The sequence below is a fragment of the Candoia aspera genome, chromosome 6, assembly GCF_035149785.1.
Source record: "Candoia aspera isolate rCanAsp1 chromosome 6, rCanAsp1.hap2, whole genome shotgun sequence".
Taxonomy (NCBI): Eukaryota; Metazoa; Chordata; class Lepidosauria; order Squamata; family Boidae; genus Candoia; species Candoia aspera.
In genome coordinates this window covers 69,805,829-69,830,087 of record NC_086158.1, presented here as the reverse complement: position 1 = coordinate 69,830,087, position 24,259 = coordinate 69,805,829, and the positions used below count along the sequence as shown (strand labels likewise).

General features: G+C 40.3%; 1 protein-coding gene across 1 annotated transcript in view; it reads left to right on the top strand.

Moving 5' to 3' along the window:
• Nucleotides 1-7,728: 7,728 nt before the first annotated feature.
• STK32C (serine/threonine kinase 32C) overlaps nt 7,729-24,259 on the top strand; it is a 214,384-nt gene continuing 197,853 nt past the window's right edge. Inside the window, exon 1 of the mRNA XM_063307362.1 lies at nt 7,729-8,126. Within this exon, the coding sequence (XP_063163432.1) occupies nt 8,036-8,126 (91 nt within the window). The 5' untranslated portion in view covers nt 7,729-8,035. The remainder of the gene's footprint in view (nt 8,127-24,259) is intronic.

Sequence of the window (24,259 nt, the reverse complement as noted above, 5' to 3'; positions counted from 1 at the left end):
GTTGCAAAGTGCCCGAATCTTGATCATGTGACCATGGACATGCTGTGACAGTCGTAAGTGTGAGGACTAGTCATAAAGTTTGTTTTTCAGTGCTGCTGAAACTTAGAATGATTGCTCAACAGGGCAGTAACGATGACTACCTCTAATGGCTTCATACAATGGTAGTCAAAGCCTTTGCCCTGGAACCAATGAAACAAGTAAGAAGTAATTATATGACCTGATCAAATATAGTTATTATTCTGGCCCTGCCCATTTTGAGGTGTTATCCCATCTGTGTGCTACTGTATGAATAGTTTCATAATCATGCATTCCTACATAATTCCTTGGATGACAGATTTTGTTTTAATTATTTTGCATCTGGAGGTCAACATCCATACAGGATATTAAGGTACTGGGGTGTGAGACCTGCATCTTTTTACAGCATAACTAGACTAACTTCAGAACAGATTGTAAGTAAATTCCCTGCTATCTTCAGATGGAAAAAAAAAATTAACAGAAGATCAAAAAAAACTACTATTTTGCCTCTTTCTTTAAATCCAAAAGAAATTTTTATTTTAGGAGCACAGGCTGAGAACAAACGCAACAGGAGAGATCAGTAAGGATGTAGTACAGCAACTTCTAGCTAACCTGAATACCTTCAGTTCTCCAGGTCCAGTTGAAATGATGGTGAAATACTGATGAAACTGGCTGAAGAGTGGCCAGGCTTTGCCAGTCTGCTAAAGTATGGTTTGGATGGCACTACAGTAAGGTGGGTCTATAACTGGCTGGCTAACCACATTCAAAGATTTACCATTAATGGCTCTACATTGAGTTGGAGAGCTGTAACCAGTGGGGTTCCACATAGAGCAGACTTGGGGTCTGTATTAATATTTTAATTGAGCTGGAAGATGGGAATGATGGGTTGCATATCAAGTTCGTGGAGAATGCTAGATTGGGAGATCTGGCCTACATTCAGGATAGCAGAATGAGATTATAGTCTAATCCAGACAGGATGGAGCATTGATCTGAGAGAAACAAGATGTCTTAAAAAGGGAAAAGTAAGGTATTCCATTTAGAGAGAAAAAAAATGTGGATCACACAAGTTGGAAGATTCATGGTTTGAAAACGATCAAAGCACTTGGGTGTGGTCTTTGATAAGCTAAACATTAGTTTTGGCCTACATTAGAAGATGCATTGTATCAAAGGGACATAACATTGTTATTCCTCTATACTTGGCACTGGTGAGACCACACCCCAGAGTACTGTGTATAATTCTGGGCACAATATTTCCAAAAGGATATTGACAAGGTATTGGAGAGGGTTTCAGAGTTAGCACTGAAGATGATATAGAGCTGTGAGGACATGCCCTATACGAATAGGCTGCAGGAACTTGGTTTGTTCAGTATGGAAAAAAAGACGACTAAGTAGACATGATAGCCATGTTCAGATACATAAAGGGAAGCTACAGGGAAGATGCTCAATGAATATTTTCCATGGCCACAGAAACTAAGATAAGAAATACCAGATATAAATTGCAGCTACCTAGTTTTAATTTAAATGTAATGAAAAATTTCCTGATGGCAAGGTCTGTATAACAGAGGTAGTAGAGTCTCCATCTCTGGAGTTTTTAAAGAAGAGGCTGGCAGCAATCTTTCATAAACATTTTAATTGATTTTCCTGCACATTGCAGGCAGTTGGACTAGATGATCATTGTGGTCCTTTCCAACTGTGCAATTCCAAGATTTTAATGAGATTAAGAATGTGCAACTTTTGGGTAGCTGAAGATTACACTTGGCATTTGGGCACTATGTCAAGAACCACATTTCAAAATGCAAGCAAGGTCACATTAAAGAAAATAATGGAATTTAATTATGTGATATTAAATAAAATTAATACAGTTAATATCACTGTTTCCTGTATAATAAATAATTTCCCCCTCTGTTACACAAAAAAAATAAAAAAAAATTTGCTGGCAACTTTTGGACAGCTGCATGGAACAAAGAAATCTCAGGTTACATACTGAGGTAGGCCTCCTAAAATCACTGAGAGCTAACTTAATTCTGTTGAGTTGGTCTGTTCTAAATGTGACTGAGTCTGGATCCAGCTTAGGATATATTTAACTTCACAATAAAGAGGATTCTACAGCATTTACTTTCCTTCCAGTTTTATAAGTAGAGTGTTTAGGGTTGAAAAGCAGTTTTCATTAGCAGTGAAATGGATTTCAGCAGGAGAAAAAAAATGGAATGTGGCTTCAAAGAGTGGTAGCAGAAAATGGCAAAATGCGAATAATCAACTGTAACTAAATGCAGAAGATATACTAAATATTGTTATTTACTTTGAAAGCACAAATTACCAACCAATCTTTGAATGTAATCACCCAAGATGAGAATTAGAAATAATCAGTCTGACATACAGTGGATTGCCATAGTTTAGGGTTAGGGCTTTTCTTACCTTCGATAGTTTATTATTGTCACTTCCTCAGCAAGTGGCAATATGTGGTGGGGGGGGGGGTGGCGGTTCAATCTAGTTTTCGGCTCGGAGACTAAATATGCTCAGATCTTGCTGGTATTTGAAAAGAAACCATCAGGGAACATCTGGGCATATTGGGAAGTCCAAAAACATCCTCCTAGAAGAGGACAATGGGGAGCCAGTTTGGTAGAGTGGTTAAGGCAATAGATCAGAAACTGGGAGACCGTGAGTTCTAGTCCTGCCTTGGGCACAAAGCCAGCTGGGTGACCTTGGGCCACTCCCTCTCTCTCTCAGTCCTAGGAAGGAGGCAAGGGCAAACCACTTCTGAAAAACCTTGCCAAGAAAACTGCAGGGGCTGGTCCAGGCAGTTGCCAGGAGTTGAAAACTGACTTGAAGGGGAGGAGGAGGAGCGGGGGTGAAGACAAGGACAATGTTGTCTGTTATATAATTGTGGCCCTGAAAGCACCAGAGTGGACCTTGACTCAGAGGCCTCTTTACCTTTTATCACTATTTCCTATTGCTTTTTCTTTATCATTATAGATATAAGGCCAATTTCTTCTTTTTCATGCTTTATCAATAGGACTTCCGATACATATGAGAGAAAAGGAGAAAATATCAATACAGACCTTCTTTCCAGGATTTTTTTGTAAACCAGTTGGGATTGATGGAGTGGAGCACAAAATCAGGATGAAACCCAGTGAAATCATGATTATGGCAGGGCTGATTTAGAGTCTCTTAACTCTGGTCTGCCTAACCACCCTGGGCTAGAAAGCAATAAATGGCCTCATTGTGCACTCTCTGGCCTCAAAGCTGTCACTGAATGAATATTATAAGAAAATATTTGGCTGCCTACTTTCTTCCAGTCTCCTGTAACTGGCACTTTTTATTCACTTTCTCAAATCTCAAACTTCTTAAAATCTTGTATGGCAGCTTCTCAAGAACAAAAATAGGTATGCTCTTGGTATCGTGCAAGGGAGTAACTAATTAAAGCAACACATTCTGCCAAGCTGAAATCCCATTCCCTCCAGCAATGTGTAATGTGGCTTTCTGGTCACAAAGAAATGAATAGTCATCGTGTATGAAATCTGCTAGATTCCCTCTGCAAGCCAGAATTCATCTGCAAACACTGGAGGACTGTCAGCCATCTGGCTTCACAATGAAACCAAGCAGGCATGACATAGCTTTGCTAACTTTAATGGGTAGGAAATCCTTGATACTTTTTGAGCTGTTGCCCAAACCAGTGAAGAAATGCATTTCTTGATAAACCTAAATAAACTGTGTTAGGAGTTTTCATCAGATAGTTTGAAACTATTCATTCAGGAAATGCTATTTTTATATGCCATAGAAATTTGAGGTTTATAGCAATATAATCTTTGGCACTCCTGAACTGAAGGAGCACTAGTATGGCTCTATAATGAAAGCTTTCTACATAGCCATTTTCAATCAATTATATTATCATGATTCTGTGGACTGTATAAACTGATCTACGCCTGAACTTCGTCTTCCTTGCACACAGTGAATGTTAACTTAGCTTCGCATTATGAGAAGTGTAGCATTATCTCTAATTACTGTTGTTCTGATCAGGACCCCTTTTTTTTATCTTGACCTATTGCTGCCTCTTGCATTTCATGACATTCGGGTTTCACAGTATTCAGATATAAATGTATAATCTTTGAATTGAGGGTAGTAGTGCAAGCATCAGAAAAAATGAACCCAACAAATGCTTACACTGCAGTGAATTTGTTGCTACTTTAGGAGCCCAGCTAGATTCGGGATATTACTGCTGCAACAAAGGAATTTAACTATCCCCCTGGACTTTATTTTATTAGTCATACCAAACTTTTGTTTAAGTGCTAATGGTATAGTAGTCGACCTAACTTAATAAATGTTTTAAGGCTATAGTCTCTTGCACGTTTAAGGTCTGGAGAATTGTTTCTGAGTAAATTTACTAATGATTAGGCTGGTGACAGAGATATATGGTTCAATCTTTATCCAATCTATCATTAGACAGATCATTAGCATTTGCAGCCAAAGTTCTGCAATATCCTTTATTAATCTGTAGGATGATTTGCAGAACATTCCCCAATATTTTGTAACTGTCATAGATATATTTGAACAATAATTTTGAGACTAACAGAGTCTATAAATAATGTGGCTTTGTGGCACAAAAAGGATACTGTTTCTTGGATCACACCATTTTGCATGAAAGGAAATTTGTGAGACTTTTCCTTAGCCACATATTACCACTTTGTTTATCTTGCAAAGCTTAAAATGTTAATTTGTTACTTTGTTTGTGAATGCAGAATGACTTGTTCATTTGAAATAAGGATCATTCACCTTTTTTTGTAGAAAAAAGTGGCATATCATATATGACTTTCTGAAACTTTGAGGGAAATTATGAATCAATTGATATGATTTCATATTTTATGAATATAAAAAGTGCTAAATAAAGATGTGTAGTGACAGTGAAGGAGGCCAGGACATATATTAAACTGAAGACCTTTTCTTATAAACACCTCTTTCAGATTTTTTTCCAAAAACAGCATGCAATTTAACCGATCAATTAGAGAAGGGGAAGAAATCTGCTGTGATTTAATTAGCAGTGCTAATTAGAAATAAAACAACCTTTTGGAAAACATGAACATCCAAACTATTGCAAGAATTATTTGAAATCCAGGTAACATTAAATTGTTTAAATTAAAAAAAATAAAAAGACTTTTATCATTTTAAACATTGAAATGCGTTGACAGATTCAGACCTGAAAACTCTTTAAAACTTAGACCAAGTATAGAATCTGACTGTAAATAAAGTTCAGAGTATTCTAATATTACTAGCAGAATTTTAGTTAGGAACTTTTATGTCCTAACAGCCAGGAAACACGCTGAGACAAGGAACTGGTCTCTAATGTTTATTGCTAGTACATAACAGGAATCCTAACAAACTGAAGAAGCGTGGGAAAAACCCAGACATATAAACCCCAAAGGTTAAGGCGGTCCCGATCTGTGTCTCTTTGAATGGCTGACCAGTTCCTCAGTGCTACGCATGCGCTTAACAGTCTGGATGGGAGCCCCCTGCTCGCCATCCTTACTCATGACATTTTATCATTTTTTAAAATATTATTTTGATCAATCCAGTTTGAAAACACTTATCTATGAATCTCAGAAGTTGATTATAATTATTGAGTGGTGATGAAATTACTGTACTGAAATGCTGATAACCACTTTGTGTTCACATATAAAGTAAATTCTTGAGCCAGCTGCAGATTTCTATACGTAGATTTTTATTCACATAAATCCAAAAGGCTTTAATCATATTACATGCACATATACAGATTGATATATCCTGCCTTAGATAATACAAATTAAGATGTTCCTATCCTACAATGCTGCAGATCAAATTGGAAGCAGGTTGATAGTCCTTAGTAGTAAACTGAGAACAAGACTGCTACCTTAAATTACCTGTAAACTAATCATATTTCTAAGGCCATTGTACAAACACTGAAGCACTCAAGCCTTTTTGTAGAGTTCCCTTTCTATGTGCTTATGGTTGATTATGGGACAGTACTGGTAGTCCTCACTTACCGACTGCAACTGGGACCAGCAATTCTGTCGCTAATTGGCACGGTTGTAAAGTGAAACTTCACATGACTGTGCCCAATTATGTCAGTTTGTCAGTTCTGGGAGTCGTCATTAAGCATGATGTCACATGACCGCCACTTGCGACTTCCTGCCGGCTTCCCCATTGACCTTGCTTCTCAGAAGCTGGCTGTGAAGGTCACAAACGGCGATCATGTGATTAGGGACACTGCAACCATCGTAAATGCGCACCAGTTGCCAAGCACCCAAATCGTGATCACGTGATCACAGAGATGCTACAAGGGCCACAACGTTGAGGACCAGTTGTAAGTCTCCTTTTTCAGCGCTGTTGTAACTTTGAAATGTTGCTGAACAAGTAGTCACTAAATGACTACCCATAATACAAGTTTTTGGTTAAGGACAAGCTCAAAGTTTGGGCTAAATGGTCTCAGGAAGCCAGCTGAGGGACTTTGGGCCAGTTCCACTCTCTCAGTCCTAGGAAGCAGGCAATGGCAAACCACTTCTGAAAATCTTGCCAAGAAAACTGCAGGGATTCATCCAGGCAATCTACCAGGAGTGAAGACTGTTGTTGTTTATTCATTTAGTCGCTTCCGACTCTTCGTGACTTCATGGACCAGCCCACGCCAGAGCTTCCTGTCGGTCGTCAACTGATTTGAAGGCAAAACTAAAACACAGTAAAATGGAAGGACTCAAAGGAGTTCAAGTCATGTGATCTTTCCTCCTCTCCAAATTATTAACAGCAGTTGTACCATTGAAAATACACATTATATTTTAACAACAGCAGTAACAGTAAAAACATCTTTTTAAACCAGTTATGAATCACCCGTTGGATCATTTCAAAGGACCCTCTCATCCATTGTTGTTTTCACAACGACCAGCCAAATACAATGGAGGGGGGGGGGACAAGAGTGCCTTTGCAGCGTTATCCTCACGCTCTCCAGCGACCTGGTACTCGGAGGCACATTGCTTCCAGACAACGTGTTTGAGATCCTCGGCTTTAAAGTAGTCCACAAAATAAACGAAATCCTAATGCAGCGTGGGTGATCGATAGCTATGATATCCTTATAGGAGAACAAAGAATCATTCATAATAGATTAGTGACCCCCTCCCCTTTCCCTTTGCTGTTGATTCAATGCGTGCGCAGTATAATTTTTCATGCTAAATGTTTGCTCTGGAACCAAAACGGTAGGGAGCCCCTCTCGCGGACAAGAACATCTCCTCCCCTTCCCCAACAAGCAGCATCTCGATGATCTCAGAAGGTTAAAGGTAAGCCCCACGTTCGCGCACCTCGAGCGCCATCTAGCCACGGACGGAGGCACTACGAGTCGCGTTCACGTTAGGGCAGCCGGCTCCGGAGTCTCGCGCTTCGAGCCCCCCCAGCCGCCCCCCTTCGAATCCCGGTTATTCCAGCTCGCTTTGGGGGCACGCCGGGTCCCTGCAGCGGCGCTTACCTTCGTGTGGCGTGGAGATCGGGGCTGGGGGTGGGGGGAGAGAGCGAGGGAGCGAGAGGGAGAAAGAAGAAAGGAAGGAAGCAAGAGAGGGACGCCTCTTGCTTGAAGAAAGCCGGCGTACTTTGGGTTTTTCTCGCTCGTTTGGCGTTGCTCTTGGTGTGCCTCCTCGGAAGAGGTTCTCTCGTGCGGCCCCCTTTCCAGAGGCAGGAGTAGCCGACGGGAATAGGACCCGGCGGGAAGAAGGTGCCCCCCAAAAGAGCAAAGCAAGTCTTTGGTTCTTTGGCAACTGCAGCTGCCGCCGCCGCCTCCAGCGCCGCGCAGAGTGAGTGTGTGTGCGTGCATGTGTGCGCGCGCGGCGGAGACAAAAGCGGGCGCGTAGAGCCAGAAAGACACCCAGACCCGTTACACACCGGCGCGCGAACACTCGTACACGCGAGATCCATCTCCAGGGGTTCCGGTGCTCCTGCTGCCACCGTCGCTGCGCCCGGCTCGCCCTGGTCTCCTGGACTTGTAGGGGATGCCAATTCGCCTCCTCCGCCAATGTTTCACTGGAGCAAGTGGAAGAAGAGGATGGGCGCCAGTACCTCTTCCTCGTCTTCCAAAAGACCCGTGTTCGACGAGAAGGAGGATGGTGAGTACGCGGTCCCGGGAAGCGGCGGGTCTGCAGCTGCCAGGGCGCCTCGCTTCCTACGCCGCCCGTCCTTTCTGCCAAGTTGGCGGGATGGAGGAGGAGGAGGGCGAGGCGGGGACGGAGGGCACCCGCTTCGGCCCCATCAAGCTGCCCCGCTGTGCCTCCCGGGGAGCAAGCGCGAGCCTCTCCGCCACTTAGTTAAGTGACCCGGGCAAACTCCACAAACTGTTCTGGGCAGCGGGCGAGTGGCCTTGCTGGAAACGGAAGAACTCGGTTGCAGCAGCCAAGAGGCAGAGCAGAGGGGCGGGAAGACAGCTGGGGTGGAAATTTTCTTCGGAGGGCAGCCAGTGTCTCCGCTTCTCGGTCGGTGCCCGGGCTAGTTGCCCGACAACTTTCCGAGCTGACAGGCGCGAACCTGGGACGGGCGGCTTTTGGGGAGCTCGCCCCTGCCTGTCGGGGGCAGGTCTGGAATTGGGAACTCTCCAGAGACCACCATTTCGTAAATGCATAATTCCCACCCCGCGCCCAAGAAAGCTATACGATCTTTCCTTGAATTTACCGGCGTACAGTCGTGGTGACAGAATAGGATTTGGAATTTAGCAGGGGCTTAGCAAAGTTGGGAACATTTTATAATGAGGATTTAGGCTATGTAGCTTACTAATAGGGATTGTGCTATATAGACCATTTTATAATGGGGATTAGCCTCTCTCCACCCCCTCTGAAGAAGTGGGAAGCCTATTTTATGCTACAGACTCAGCTGAAGAAATAAATTATACTTTATCATATGCTGTCTTCTTACTAATAAATAGTAGCTAATTTCTGCATGGTTGTCCAGTCTGAGTTGTATATTGGGGGAGAGGCTGCAGTCCTAGATACCTGGGACTAAATTCCTAAAAAAAACATGAGGAAATTGGAGTTGTACCTGTTACCAAGTCAAATCAGGTCTTATGTGCATGAAACATCCTATAGATCCAGGTAGATTCTAGGGATTGATCTGGAGATCTGCGTGAAAAACTCATTTTACCACTGTGTTTATAATAAACAACAACAAACCACTGTTATCATATAATTCTGTTCTGGCTTATATGGGCATAGGTCTGTCTTGATCATTTTCTGCATTTTTGCTTTGTTAGCTATACCACTTGAGCAGTGTAATTCCATTTCTATGTTAAGTAGCGTTGAGAAAACCAGTCATAAATCACGGATGTCTGCAGCAGCCAGCTCATTGATGGTTTTGATGGAAACAGTTATTCAGAACTGTAGCATTCTAAAGAAAATAAACTTCTGTGCAAACAATTGCATCTACCACAGTCAAGCAAAAACATTTCTCAGAACAGCATTTTGAATTGGATGGATTGGCTATATTTGATCCAGGAAGAATTAGAAAAACGATTTCCTTCTCTGACCCAATTTGTTGATAATTTCATCCTTTCTTTATAGAATTATCAGGACATTTCTCTGGGTTATTAAATGAGCCAGGCTGTATTTCATTGTTAATATATTAGTTAGAGGTTGGAGAAAAAATATCGACTGTATGAGTAGAGTTTTAATAAATTCTGTTTAAAATTCCCATCAGATGATTTTAGCAGTGATACATCTTTAAATAAAACTTTTCTGCCTCTCAAGAAGCTGTTTAGCATTGAAGTTTCCCTCTCATCTGTCATTCAAGGTCTGATTTCAAAATCTGTCTTTTGTAATTATAGCCTTCTTTTAGTTTAACATATGCAAGAGAGAATGGTTTTTGGAGTAATAATCTTTGGTTATTTCACTTCTGGAACTAAGGAGCGATAGTTGTTCCCACACTTTATATATACAAAATCTCACTGCTTGGTTTAATTTGTCAGCAACTCAGCAACTCTTTCTGAGTTCTGCACTCAGCCCCTCTTAGCATGAATTCTATTGCTTTAGCTGGATCTGTCACTGGGTAGCAGCGGTGGTAGACGAGAACCTTTTCCAGCCCTACCTGTCGATGTCATGGGCTGAACCTGCACCTTTTTGCATTCAAAGCAGGTGCTCTGCCACTGTGCAGTAGCCTTCTCCCTAACATGCAGACCCTGTAAAATGCACCAAAAACAGGGGGAGGGAAATATTCGGGTTGTTTTTCCAACATGATCACATGTGATTAAAGTGTGATGATTACTGTGTTGCATTTAATGATTTTGAGAGGGTGTGCTAAAGTCAAATTTGCTCTCTTGAAGAAAAAATGTGTAACATCTCCACATCCAGGTGTTATTTTGTTCTCAAATTACTCCCCAGATGTAAGCTTGCACACCTACTTCTTGCTCTTCTTCTGACTGTAGAATGAAGGTAATTAATGAACTGAGAGACACCAACTTTTTTTTTGAAAATGAGCTCTCTAACGCTTCTTACTCTGAGGCTTGGTGCAAGTTTTGCTGGAGTTAGAATCTGAAAAAGAACTGATATCTAAGGAAGTCACCAAAATGGGAGTGAGATGCAATGCAACTTTCGTGAGTTGTCTCTGAATGTCATGTAGCATGGCTTTAAGGGTCATTACATTTTTTTTTCCTTTGTAAACTTTTCTGCCCACCCGTTTGGTTAGATATATTAGGACACAAAGGCACTCAACAAAATAATAACCTACTTCCAGCCATACTGTCTACTTTGATTTGCGTGAGCAGTGCAGCATCTTGGCCATGAGCTAATACAAGATGATGGTCCAAGAAAAATTCAATTTTAAATTTTTTAAATTTTACAACACAGGAACCATACTCTTTACACTGGTGTTTTATCACATCACTCATGCAAATAGGCTGAACTGCAGTGAGCCTTCCATTGCAGAAATCAAGAAAATGTTGAGAAGATCTGGAAGGTATGAATACAAATCCCAATTTTCTGTAATAGAATCTCTCAATTCTGTTTAAAAGAGCTGTCAGTTGACAGAGGAACTGCACAAGGGTTAAGAATAAATATGCATAATCCTTCAGATGGTATACATCATGAAACATTTCAGGTTTGTTCATAATATATGAAAAATGTCTAGTTAGCAGGAATGACTGTTTGGGTTCTTATTGCAATAATGTGATTGAGATATCCCAATTAAACAAAAAAAAATATCAGAATGCCTTAACAAAATTGTTTCGTCTCCTGCGCCCATACGTAACCACAATTATGTAACCACAATTAAGCTTGAAGAGTCTGTTTAACTGCATAGATGGTGTATTTTTATTGCTGCTTTCTCAAGTTTACCATGCCATAATTATGGTGTATAGTTGGCTCCGTGGATGCAAACACAATTTCTATTTTTGTTTCCTCAAGGATCACTATACATAGGAAAGTATTTTCTTTTACCAGACAACATGTGTTAGGAAAGAACTATGGATATAAGAGAAAGATCTTTAATGCCAATCCCACCCTGATTTTTAAGGAAGGGATCCAATGGAGAATGGGAAAAATCCAGAATTTTAGGTTTCAAAATAAGTTCACCCAGAGAAAACCTCAGGCTATAACCATACTACCTGCTTTCCCTGGAATTGCAATCCTTCCTTTGTTTAGTCTGGGTGATATCCGAATGATGTCTCCTAACAAACTTGTTACATTTCAGTGTTTTCTAAGTTGTACATCTGTCATCATAAAGACCTGGCTGGGATGTTGTTTCAGTGTATAAATGTAATTAATTGCATTTAGCCTGTCCTCTGTCAACATACTTTTGAACCCCAGTCTGCTTCTTTTGAGAGGGTCTGAGAGCAAGAGGAGGAGAAAATCCTGTTCATTGGAAGACTTAACTTTGCTGTAGATTATGGCAAATGCTGTTTCTCTTGATGGCAGCAAAATGAATGCAAGGAGGGTGATATTCATCTTCACTTATCTACTAGGAGCCAGTCAACCAGGAGGGGCTTCTGAGAGCAATGGATAACAGAACCGGGTCAGAGGCTACTCTTGGACAGCTTTATATGTATTGTTTAAAATTCTGTCTTTCTCACCTCTGTTGGTTCCCAGCCATTCTGAACCAATGGAACATATTGATAATCTCTGCCCAGGCTACAGTACTCATATTAGGGATAGATAAGTGTGATTTTCATTTGAAACAGACACATATTTTAATTTGAACATTTTGGGATTAGTATTTACAGCAGTGTTTCTCTTTTTTTTAATAAGAATTTTATTAGGTTTCAAGCAAAGGTAAAAGCTTCAGAAAAACAGAAAACTACAAAGAAAAAAACTATAAAAGTGTGAAAACCCAAGAGAAAAATTTTCAAAGTTACAAAAAGAGGTGACTTCTGACTTTTAACAGCAAGGATATACAAACATTTCCATAATTAATCCCTTCCTCTATATTAAACCAAAATCACATTATTTCTATAAATCATTCCACTGGCACATTATAAAAATCACTAAATACAGTTATTCCTTCCCCTTATATTAAAAGAGAAAAAAATTATATAAATCTCCTAAACAACTTTCCCCTCAAAGGTAACATTTATTTAATTATTTCCTTCCTACTACTATTCTATAATTTCTGTCTACTATAATAAAAATCAAACTAAAAACTTATAAATTGTCCGCCATTATTGTCATGAGTACTGATGGTGAGCAGGAGGCAGTCCCTGTCCAGGTGGAAAAACACATGCATAGTTTAGAGGCTTTGAACTTTCCTTCGAAGAAACTCAGAGCAGACCCGCCTTGAGTTTTGGGTTTATCTGTGTGGGTTCCCCACGGTCTTTCAGTTTGACAGGATTTTCTGTCTACTAGAGTAGATCAGTAAACACTAGAGACCAAGATATCATCTCAGCATGGTTCTTCGCTCTAAGATAGGACAATTATACTTGATAAAACCACAATTTTAATAATCTTAATCATATTAAACCTGAAACCATCCAAATAGACTTTTTTTATTATACCTTAATAATCTTAATCCAAATCGTTAAAGATAAATGAAATCAGCCAAACCCTAAATGCAATCCAGAAAATATTCTTTAACCCTTATCCCACTTCAGAATAAACCAGAGCATTTACATATCCCCACAATGAGCACAGAGCTTTTTTCTTAAAAAAATCGACTGCCAACTTCCCCTGTCAAAAATTTTGACTTCTCTTCAGGAAACCTCCAATCCATAATAACCCCTTCGTTTCCATGGCATTCCACCAGAAAATCAGTTTCACTTGTGGCTTGCAACTCGCTCTCTCCCTTTAATTTCTCCAACTCGACTATCTGGTCTTCATGCAGCATTTCAGTAGAAATCCGGATCTCACTCTTAGAAGAAACATTTCTATCGCTGTTAAATTCCTCAGTTCCATCCACGATATTCCCAACCCAATGACACATTTTAGACTTCATATTTTCCACAATGTCCTGAATGTCTGGCATAAAAACTTGGTAGGAGTCAGAAAGAATCTGTTTAAAATCTTGGTGGAAATCAGAAAATCTGTTTAAAATCTTCCACATCTCACGCAGTAGATTATGGCGCCCCCCAGGAGCTTAACCAGCGAAAGTTGAAGATGTGGAAGAGTTCCGGAATGTGTTTACACAAGCGAAAGTGATATATGCAGTCAGTTCTCAAGTGAAAGTAGAAGCAGAAAGCTGAAGGTTCAAATCAGCCGATTCAACATGTAGGGAAATACCAATATCTTCAAATTTAGTACAAAAATAATAACAGGGAGAAAAGTACTTACTCTCAATCGTCCTTAATATTTAGAGGGAAAACAAAGTCCAAAACTTAGAAATAATTTTTAAAAAGTAATCCCAAAAATAACGATAAGCACCAAGAGAACCAGCTTCTCCTTGCTGTAGAAAGCCTCTCTTAGGAGATGCTTACTTAAAAGAAATATAAATTGGGTGATTTAGAAATGGAGTGGCCAGTCTTAGTGTCCCTTTAAGGTTACAGCACGGCTTGGAAAATGGTGACATCCCCGCCTCCCAGCTAGCTCTTACCAGTTGAACGTGAACACTGTTTGCTATCTTCTGGCTGCAAGCAGCCATCCAGAGGACAGATGGGGTGATTCCAGGTGTTTTCCTTTTTCCAGAAAACACTCCTGGGCTTCAGGAAAACCTGCCTGAGCCTGAAAAAACTTCCGTGTTGTCAGCTGTGCCCGCTGAGCCTGCGGGCCCAGCTGTTCAGTCCACCATGTCCCCACCGGAAGTCCAGGGCACTATTTTTCAACCTTGGCAACTTGCAGATGTGTGGACTTCAACTCCCAGAATTCCCCAGCCAGCACAGGTGGAATTCTGGGAGTTGAAGTCCACACATCTTCAAGTTGCCAAGGTTGAGAAACACTGATTAAGAGTGATGACTGTTAAAGGGTGAATGCAGATGACACGAAAGAAAGCGGTTCAGAAAGTAGGGTCTGATTTAAACCAAATAAATGCAGAGTGCATTGTAGCTCAGCAGTTGTAATTATATATGTACTTGGGGCTGACTCCCATGGAACTAAGTGAGATTACTTTTACAGTATCATTGCAGCAGGGAACGCAACAGACTATATTAAATGCTTTGTGGAATTGCAGCCATGATTCTCCTTCCAGCCCAGTGCAAAAGAGCAATTCACCAGAGCACTAGAGGGCTCTTGTGTGGAAAAGATGTTAGCTCTGGTTGAAGTTTCCATCTGCAAAGTGGGGAAAACAGATGCTTCTAATTAAAAATGAATTAAAGAAAGAAATGTTACCTGCACTAAAACATCAGCCACAGAGAGACTCCAAATAAGCCTTCCCAGTCTGGTGCCAATCAGTTCTAGCTACCATGGAAAACTATCAGGTATGATGAGAGTTGGAGTCCAAAACATCTGGAGGATATGAGAGAGGGAAGGCTATTCTAAACTTGTGTTAATGGTTCTACAGCTTGTTTTATTGTAGCCAGCCAGAAGTTGTGGTGCTTAGCATGCTTACAATTAGAAAGAACTGTAGGGGACTGGCTAACAGACTTTTAACAAGCCGTTCAAAATAATTAATGCTGAAGAGCTCACTTGATGACTTTGAGGCAGTCATTCTCCCTCAGCCCAACTATCTTACAGGGCTGTTTTGTGGGAATATTCATGTATATTGCCTTAAGCTTTCAGAAAAAAAGATGGGCTATCTCTGCAATTAAACAAAGAAGTAAATATCCATGTATCTTCCTCATGAAGAGTCTACATGAAGCTCCATGAAGTCTGTATGTAATGTCTTTGTTGATGCCCAAAGATTTAATTAATTTATTAATACCATGCTATGTTGGCCTCCTTAGAACACTTCTGGTCAACAGGAACAAGACTGTAATGGTTTGTGAGAATGTCCTTGAGAGGCAGGAGGAAGAGAAGCCACAGACTAGACAAAGGTCAGATAAGAGGTAGCTGAGTCCTCAGAAGGAAGGGGGCAAGGCAAATGTCTCAGAAGGGACCCTCTGTAGCTTTTTGGACTGTAAAGGTGAGGGGGGAGAGATGTGCTTTAAGACTTGCAAGATTCTGTTACTGTAACCTTATAATAAAGGTAGTGTTAGTACTCAGGGTTGGTGCTTCTTGTCTGGACCACCTCGAAGTGCTGATAAAGACAAAGAAAACAATGGATTAGCAGAAATCTCTGAACCTTGGTGATGTGATTTTTTTTTATTTATTAATGCCTCTGAGAGTTTTTGGAGGCCACTGCAAGTTTTGAAAAGCAGCACAAATGTTTCCCTATATGGAATGGTGTGTGGGAAAGACCTTGGGAGATGGGGCGAAGAGATGCTGTCTAGGGAAAGGTCAGATAAGAGCAGCATAGCCCGCAGCTGGATAGTGGGAGGGGCAAGAGGCTCAGAAGAGACCCTCCCATGTCTCTCGGGCTGTAAAGGAGACGGCGGGAGAACTGTACTTTCAGACTTGCATCATTTTCTTAATATAGCTTTACAATAAAGTAGAATGAGCTTCTCTGTTCCTGTTTCCTGTCAGGAACAGCCTTATCTGGGAAGGCTAAAACTATGCCAGTTGTGGGCTGTTCCGTATCTGGAATCCAAGAAGCTGTATGGCCAGCTCATAACATAGGCAGGCTGGGCAGTTATTAGGGATGCCTAGGGTAGTTCAGCCTTGTTGAAAGCCAGACTTCAAGCACATAGTCTGCTGCTAACATGATTTGTTTTGTTTATTCGTTCAGTTGCTTCCGACTCTTTGTGACTTCATGGACCAGCCCACACAAGGGCTTCCTGTCGGGCATCGCCACCCCCGGCTGCCCCAATGATTGGGGTTCTTTAATATTTATTTATTTATTTATTTATTCATTCTTTAATATCTCCCAACATGATTGGGGTTCTTTAATATGCTACTTTAGGAAGCTATATTGCATCCTGGTGGTAGAACTAGGTGTGCAATTTCCTGTGCACCCAGTTTGCCATGGTAGCTTATGACAGAACTCTGTTAAGAAGAATCTGGCAGGAAGCTTTCAATTATGGGGACCTCATATTTCTCATTACTGCTAGATCAGACCTATATGAAACTTCCATTGACAATACCAGACTTTGTGGTGCATGCTGAGTCCAGAAGTGGGCTAAGCCAGAACCATGGGGAGGTAACTGAGAGTTTTAAGAGATTCAGTTGGGAGTTCTAAGCATTTGCCAAGTGTAAGGCTCTCCTTCTGCTCCCTGAGAACTTTTAGCTCCCCCTATGCAAAAAGGCCAGAATATTCATAATGTAGGTACATCGTGGCTACAAAGGGGAAGGTTGTGAGCTTCCCTGGCCGAAACTTATCCTCAGCTGTACACTCTGGCATGGACCAATAAGGGATGAAATACTACCTGCATTATGTGGGATAAAAATGTTAAGTAGCCTCCCAGTCTCATTACATTAAAGGTAGTTGAGTGTGTACATGGTTTTATTTCATTTTCCAGCTCTCGGAGTAGAGCACAGATGCTGCTGAACTTATCAGATTATGAAGAAGAGATGAAGCACCCTTGACTAATATACTTGTCAGAGCTCTTCTTGATTATTGTATATTTTTCCCTTCAATGCTTTAGCCTTTGAGTTGCTCCAGAGAATTCACTGTCAAGTAACAATTAAAAGGCTTTGTATTTCCACTGAATCTAAAAAGCATGTTTACATCGGTAGTGCGATTTTTGTTGTCTCTGAAACTAATATATATTTCATCTGTGCAAGTATCCATTTTTAGCTCGTATTATATCAGGCACTCCACAAAGATCCTGATTTATATATATCTATATCTATATCTGATTCTAGTTCTCAAAAACATTAAGCATTTTGAAAGGAAAGCTGTGTTTTATGGCCAAGGACATGCTATCGATGACTACAAGAAACCAACCCAAAAGCCCTGTTTATAATCCAGTTGTTCTTAAACTTTCTTATTTATTTATTTGCTGGTAATTAATACTGTGTATTACAAATAGTATTGCATTCATTTTCAAGGAGAAAATCTATCTTTGTGGTTGCTAAGCGTCAACAATAGCTTGATGGCATGTAATCAATCAATCAATTACAAATACCCTTTCTGTGTGAGTTACCACCCACAAGCTGTTTTTGCTGCTGCTGCTCCTCCTCCTGACTTCTTTGCTCTCTCATCTGTGGTGATGAGAAAAATGAGAAATCATTCAATTATCATATTAATTCCACTCTTTTCATTAGAAACACAGGTTGGCACACATGGGGGCCTCCTTTCATGCTTTTCTCACAGCAACACGCCTATGAAGTTGATTGTCTGAGAGATGGCAGCCGGCCGAAGTCAAGCTATGAGCTTCTTGGTTGAAGGGGACTTTGCTCTGGGTGTCTCTGCTCCTAGTCCAATAATTTAACTACTACTACTACTACTAAAAAGGTAAAGGTTTCCCTTGACGTAAAGTCCAGTCGTGTCCGACTCTAGGGGGCGGTGCTCATCTCCGTTTCTAAGCCTTAGAGCCGGCGTTGTCCCTAGGGACACTTCCGGGTCATGTGGCCAGCATGACTCACGGAACGCCGTTATTCCTGCCTTTTTTTCTGGCATCTACTGTATGTACAGTATGTATGTATGTATGTATGTTTTGCTTCATTTTTCTTTCTTTTCCTTTTATACTGCCAGTTATATATCTTTTTAAATATAATTTTATTAAGAATTTTAATTGCAATTGTAAAAACTAATACAAACTAAGAGGAAAACAAGAAAATGGAAAAAAAGAACTAAAAGTGCAGGAAAAAGGAAAAAGAAAGAAGAAAAAGAAAAGAAACAATATAATAAAGAAAAACAAAACAAAAAAGGTTCCAAGGAGTCAGTCTACTGATCGGTTTCTTGGTCTTTGCCACAGTCGTCGGCTCTGCTTTCGTGGAGACGTCTTCATTTCTCCATACCTCCCCCAGAAGTCCCCAGATATATTCTTTCAGGGTAGGCCTGTTCCTGAATATCACCTCTAAAGTGAAAGACAGCTCCCCTTCTCTTGAGTTCTTCATGTACATAGAGGTCAGAGGAAGGAAGGATCTTTGATTTTAACCCCAGTAGGAGAAATAAGCACTGCCTTTTTACCTCACTCTGGCCCAAGGATTTGGTAATCTGCAGAACCTGAAAGCTCCAATAACCACTGACCCAAATTATTGACCAACGTTAATCATCTCTGTGAATAAAAGCAGAACTTGTGTGTTAAAGTTTTGAAGTTACATGGTGCAGTGAAATGAATTTGAGCCTATAAAATGGGAGGCTGATGAGAAACCACTTCTTCTGCAAAGACCAAGAATAAATATAATATATAAAGCAAAATATATACATTTTCAGATAGGCTAGTCAGTGAAATGAAAGGCTTTGTCTGAGCAGAAAATTCAACGTCTTATGCAAGTTGGGATACTGTATTTTTATCATAACCCTTTCTTCCTCATATAAGAGATCTCTTCTCCATATCCTCTGCAACTGGGTCTCCAAAGCCTGGAGAATAATTTTGGGAAAGAGGCAGCTTAATGAATAGATGCAATAACAGGCATCTGCATCTCTACTCCAGTTGGTAGAACAGCTGCATTTGTTAGCAATTTCAAATATAATCTCTACCACCACCTGTGTCATTAATATAACTCTTGGCTTCTGTAGGAGAGAGGAGCCTGAGACACCAGCCCCTTTAACACACACTTTCACAGCTCTCCCAAGTTCAATTGTATTAATAGGGACTGTCTCATCTCCATTGCATCAGCCTGTCCCACCCGATCATGCAGAGAGGATGTTACAGAGCCCATCTGTAAGAGAATTCCATCTGGTGGGGTCCAGGAAGTGGGTCTTTTCTGCAGTGTCTCCCACCCTCTGGATCATCCTTCCCCCAGAGATAAGATAGATTCCATCCCCGGTGGCCTTCTGAAAACAACTGAAGACCTGGTTTTGCCACCTGGCTCCAGGCGGGAAGGGAAGTAATCACCCCTGGAGATGGTTAGCACCCTAAAATGGCCCCCTCAGATACATGTGAATGATATTCCAACTATCATCGTCATCTGGATTTTATACTCTGTGCTCAATACTATATTTGTATTTATATCTATTTATGGTATTTTAATGCTTTTATCTTTGTTGTAAACTGCCCAGAGTCCCCCTGTGGGGAGAGATGGGCGGTGGCAAAATTTAATAAATAAAATAGATTTTTAATGATTTTTGGACTCATTTTTAATTTAAGTTATTTAATTTAAGTTAATCACTAATCAGGGAACAGTAAAGGGATCCCTGCTGAACCAATTGAGCAGAGCTGTGTGCCGCATGAACCATCAATCCTGTGCCCAGCATCACTAAATGAAGATCCTTTAAGGCGAACTTCATTGGACGATGCTAACTTTGATTATCTAGACCAAGACCTCAAGGTGCAGATACAGGATTTGTATGAGATCAGCTCGCCCCTGGCAGAGACTCTGTTGCCCGTTGCTGGTTCTTTAGACCAACACAATGATTTTATAACATCAGCTTGTCAAAATCAAGCCACATGACTGGCCCTGAATGATGATGCAATCTCCCTTTTAATATTGCAGGTTGGTCAGCACTATGGAAAGACCAACCCTTTGTTGAGTATTTGTCACAATATGATATTCTTTTTGTGCAGGAAACATGGGTTACAACAGAGGTGGAGATGGATGGTTCCTGGGTTAACTCAATTCTGGCTTCACCAAGTAAAGTTGGAGGAAGACCAAAGGGTGGTATTATGACTTCAGTTGGTACAGCCTTACAATTTAAACGTGTTTCACTGCCTTCTTTGAAACCCTGGGTACTGGCCTCTGTGCTCTCATCCAATCAAACTGTAATCTTGCTTTTTAATCTCTATATTCCCCCTTTTAAAATGCATGCTCAGATTAATGCCATTTGGGGGCAAATATAAAATTTTATTTCTAAATATTTAGATAATTACCCTGCAGCATCAGTAATAATTGGTGGGAGCCTAAACGCTAGAATAGAACCAAATGATCACACACTATTTCGTCAATTTAAGATCTTTTATGAGGCGAACGTTACAGAGGAACCCTTGAATTCAAGGACTCAAATTCTAACTGGGCAGGTTTATGTGCTAGACAGATGGACTTGTATATACTCAGTGGTTCTGTGGAAGGGGAACATCCAGCAGAATGTACCTTTTTGGGGGCAGGAAGAAGATCCATAGTTGATTATTGGATAGCATTGTATGATCTGTTAAAAATCCTAAAGTGGTTGGAGGTAGATGCATGTTTAGAAGTGATCATCACTCCTTACTATTAACTTTGACACCTCATTGGAAACAAGTAGGAGTAGAAATGATCTATCTCCCATTGCTTGAAAATAATAATATTGCTGTGCAAATAAAATGGAATGATGCCCATGCAATAGCAGTTGCCAAATGGATGGAAGCCCCAGAAACTGTAGAAATTCATGCACACCTGCTAGACGATAAACCCCAAAGATCATATTTAACCAGTATGAAATGCTAATTACCAATATTAAATCACTTTTTGTCAAACACAACGATACTCTAGAAATCAAGGTATAAAAAATAAAAAATGGCATATAGGGCATATAGGTAAAGGTAAAGGTTTCCCTTGACGTAAAGTCCAGTCGAGTCCGACTCTAGGGGGCGGTGCTCATCTCCGTTTCTAAGCCTTGGAGCCGGCGTTGTCCATAGGACACTTCCGGGTCATGTGGCCAGCATGACTCACGGAACGCCGTTACCTTCCCGCCGAAGCGGTACCAATATAGAGGCATATAAAATAGGGCATATAGAAAAAGTAAAAATTCCCCTTGGGCAGAAGAAGCACATCTTTTAAAGGAATTAAAGACTCAATATAAGACTCTTAAAAGAAAAGAAAAAACTGGCACTAAAGGAGTCCTGGGGGAAACTAATTCAAGCAGCCAGGATGAGAGATTCATCCCTTTTTTGACGTATTACTAGAGGATTGGGAAAATCACTCCCCACCCCTCCTTAACCAAGTACCAACTCAAGCCTGGGAAGAATACTTTATATGGCTATATGCAGACCCAGCTTGTAATATGAACGAAAGTCAGATCAATTGGAATCAAGTACATAACTGGCCACCAGTTACGGTGCAAGAGGCATCCTGATTGATAGAATCACTTAAGATTAGTAAGGCTTAGCTGTTGATCATGTTATGGCTGAATTAATTAAAAAGAATTCCAGCTGATAGGCACTTTTGTTAGCATCTCGTTCATATTTATAGACCAGACTGGTTAAATTCCAAGAGATTGGGGGTTGGCAATAATTGTCCCAATTTATAAAAAAGGCAATAAGAATGAGCCATATAACTACAGGCCTATTAGCCATTGAGTGTGATTAGCCAAATATATGCTAAATACTTAAATTTTAAACTACAAGATTGGATAGAGACAGAGGATGTAATTCATGACGAACAGGCAGGTTTCAGAGAGGGGAGATCAACGATAGATCACATTTTGGTCCTATTGATTATTGGATAGCATCTCATACAAAAATATGCATGCCAAAAGAAAACATCCCTGTGTGTGGCTTTCCTTGATTTGAAACAAGCATTTGACTCAATATCCAGGAACGTTCTTTGGGATAAATTAAAAAATACAACTATTGGTAGGCACCTCCTCCATCTCATACAGAAACTATATACTAACTCCACCCTAAGAGTGAGGTGTAATCCTCTTGGGGCCCTCTGTGGCGGTACTGTAAAAGTGCAGAAAGGAGTGTGACAAGGATGTATCTTGGCCCCCTCCCTTTTCAATCTCTATATTAACTTATTGGTGGACCTATTCCATAACTTGGATTTTCATGCACCCATACTAGCATGGTACAAACTCCCAATACTTCTATATGCTGATGACGATGGTATAATTTCACAAATACCTGTTGGACTGAAAAGAGCAATTGCAGCAACGTTAAGAAAGTGCAGATGAAACCACCTGGTTCTCAATTTTGGTAAATCAAAAATCCTGGTTTTCGCTGAGAGCTATTCAACATTCCTGGAGAGTAGAAGGGCATAAACTAGAACATGTCAACACATTAAAATATTTGGGGGTGATTTTCCACTCGAAAGGTATTTGGAATACTCATCAGAATCATGTGGTGCAGTTAGCCCTCAGGTTGATGAATGCTATTAAATGTTTATTTTTATACCGGAGGAGGACAATTAGTCTCTGAGGCTTTAAAACTGTTTGAGGCCAAAACACTGGCTCAAATTCTTTATGCGGCACAAACAGGAATTCATCTGAAGAAGGAGTCACAGGAACTGTGCAAATAAAATTTTTGTGAACAATGTTAGCCGCTCCCAATGGAACTCCAAATGCCCAGTTAAGACTCGAGACAGGAATGCTGAAAATTCAGGTTAGGGCATGGAAGATGATAATATACTGGCTTAAAATACAATTCTTTCCAGTTGCACTGACTGCCTTAGTTTTAACAGATAATTTTGCTTCTCTCTGGAAATAGGTGGTGGAGCTTAAGTTGGCTTCATATGGGTTCTCCAAACCATTTTTAATATCTATAGATTAGGATCAAGCCAATCAATTAATTATCAAAAGAATAAGAGATGTAGAATTCCAGCCTGAAGTTAGCAGGCTGTCCCAACATGATAGAATGTGGATAAACAGGGGTCCATGGGAACCAGCAGGCTATCTGCAAAATCTAACTTTCTCTAGGTTGAGAATAGCATTTTTTAAAGCTAGGTACAACATTCTTCCATCAGCACTACTTCAAGGCAGGTACAATAAAATCCCTATAGTGGAGTGCATCTGACCGTGTGGTGATAAAGAAGATGAATCCACCTTACACGTATTACTACTTTGTAAATTCTGTAGGGATAGAAGGGCTATTTATATTGCGCCCCAATAGATAAATTTCCAGGGACATCAGATACATTTTATCTAAATTATTTTCTCCATGATTTAAAACCTGCTATTACCTCTGCAATCGCCATTGTTGCTGCAATGAAAATAAGGCAAGAACAGGTAAAGAAGTAATTGTTTGAAGAAATTCCCACTTTTACCTATAATAACATTTTTGGATTGATATTTCTTAATTAAAAAGCTGCCAGTGTCATGAGTACTGATGGTGAGCAGGAGGGGGCCGCTATCCAGGGGCAAAAACGCATGTGTAGTTTAGAGAGTTTGAGCTGTCATTCAAAGAGACACAGAACAGGCCCGCCTTGACTTTTGGGGTTTATCTGTCTGGGTTTTCCCACACTTCTTCAGTTTGGTAGGATTTTCTGTCTACTGTAGCAGTAATAAAGCACTAGAGACTTCTTCCTTGTCTCGGTGTGGTTCTTGCTTAGTTAGAATAGCCAGGGGATATGCAGTCTATGTAATAGTTTTTAGTTTTTAGTTTTTAAATTTATCATTACTTGGGTAATCAATGTATTATTACAGTATTAGAGGAGTCTATGGAATAGTATTATGTGATATGTCTTTTCCTATACTGCTGTATTAATTTGTTTTACTCTGTTGTTATTATTTTTTTATTATTATTATTTGCTGGTCATTGACTGAATAAATACATACTTGACTTGACTTGGCTTTGTTATGTAGAAATCCATTCTTGAAGCTCACAAAGGTGGAGAATGAGAGGGTGCATTTCCAAAGCTTTCTTTAATTTCTAGCAGTCTAGCACATGATTTGCATCTCTTGCAGTCTAGCACATGATGAAGACTACTCTTAGGCTTAGCGAAATACTTAAAACTCCAATTTGGAACTGAGAATGTTCATTAAAGCTCAAGCAAACAGGCAGAAATTCTGAATTAATTGGTTTTCTTTAAAAAATAAAAAAAAACAAATTAATTTGGTTTCTTTA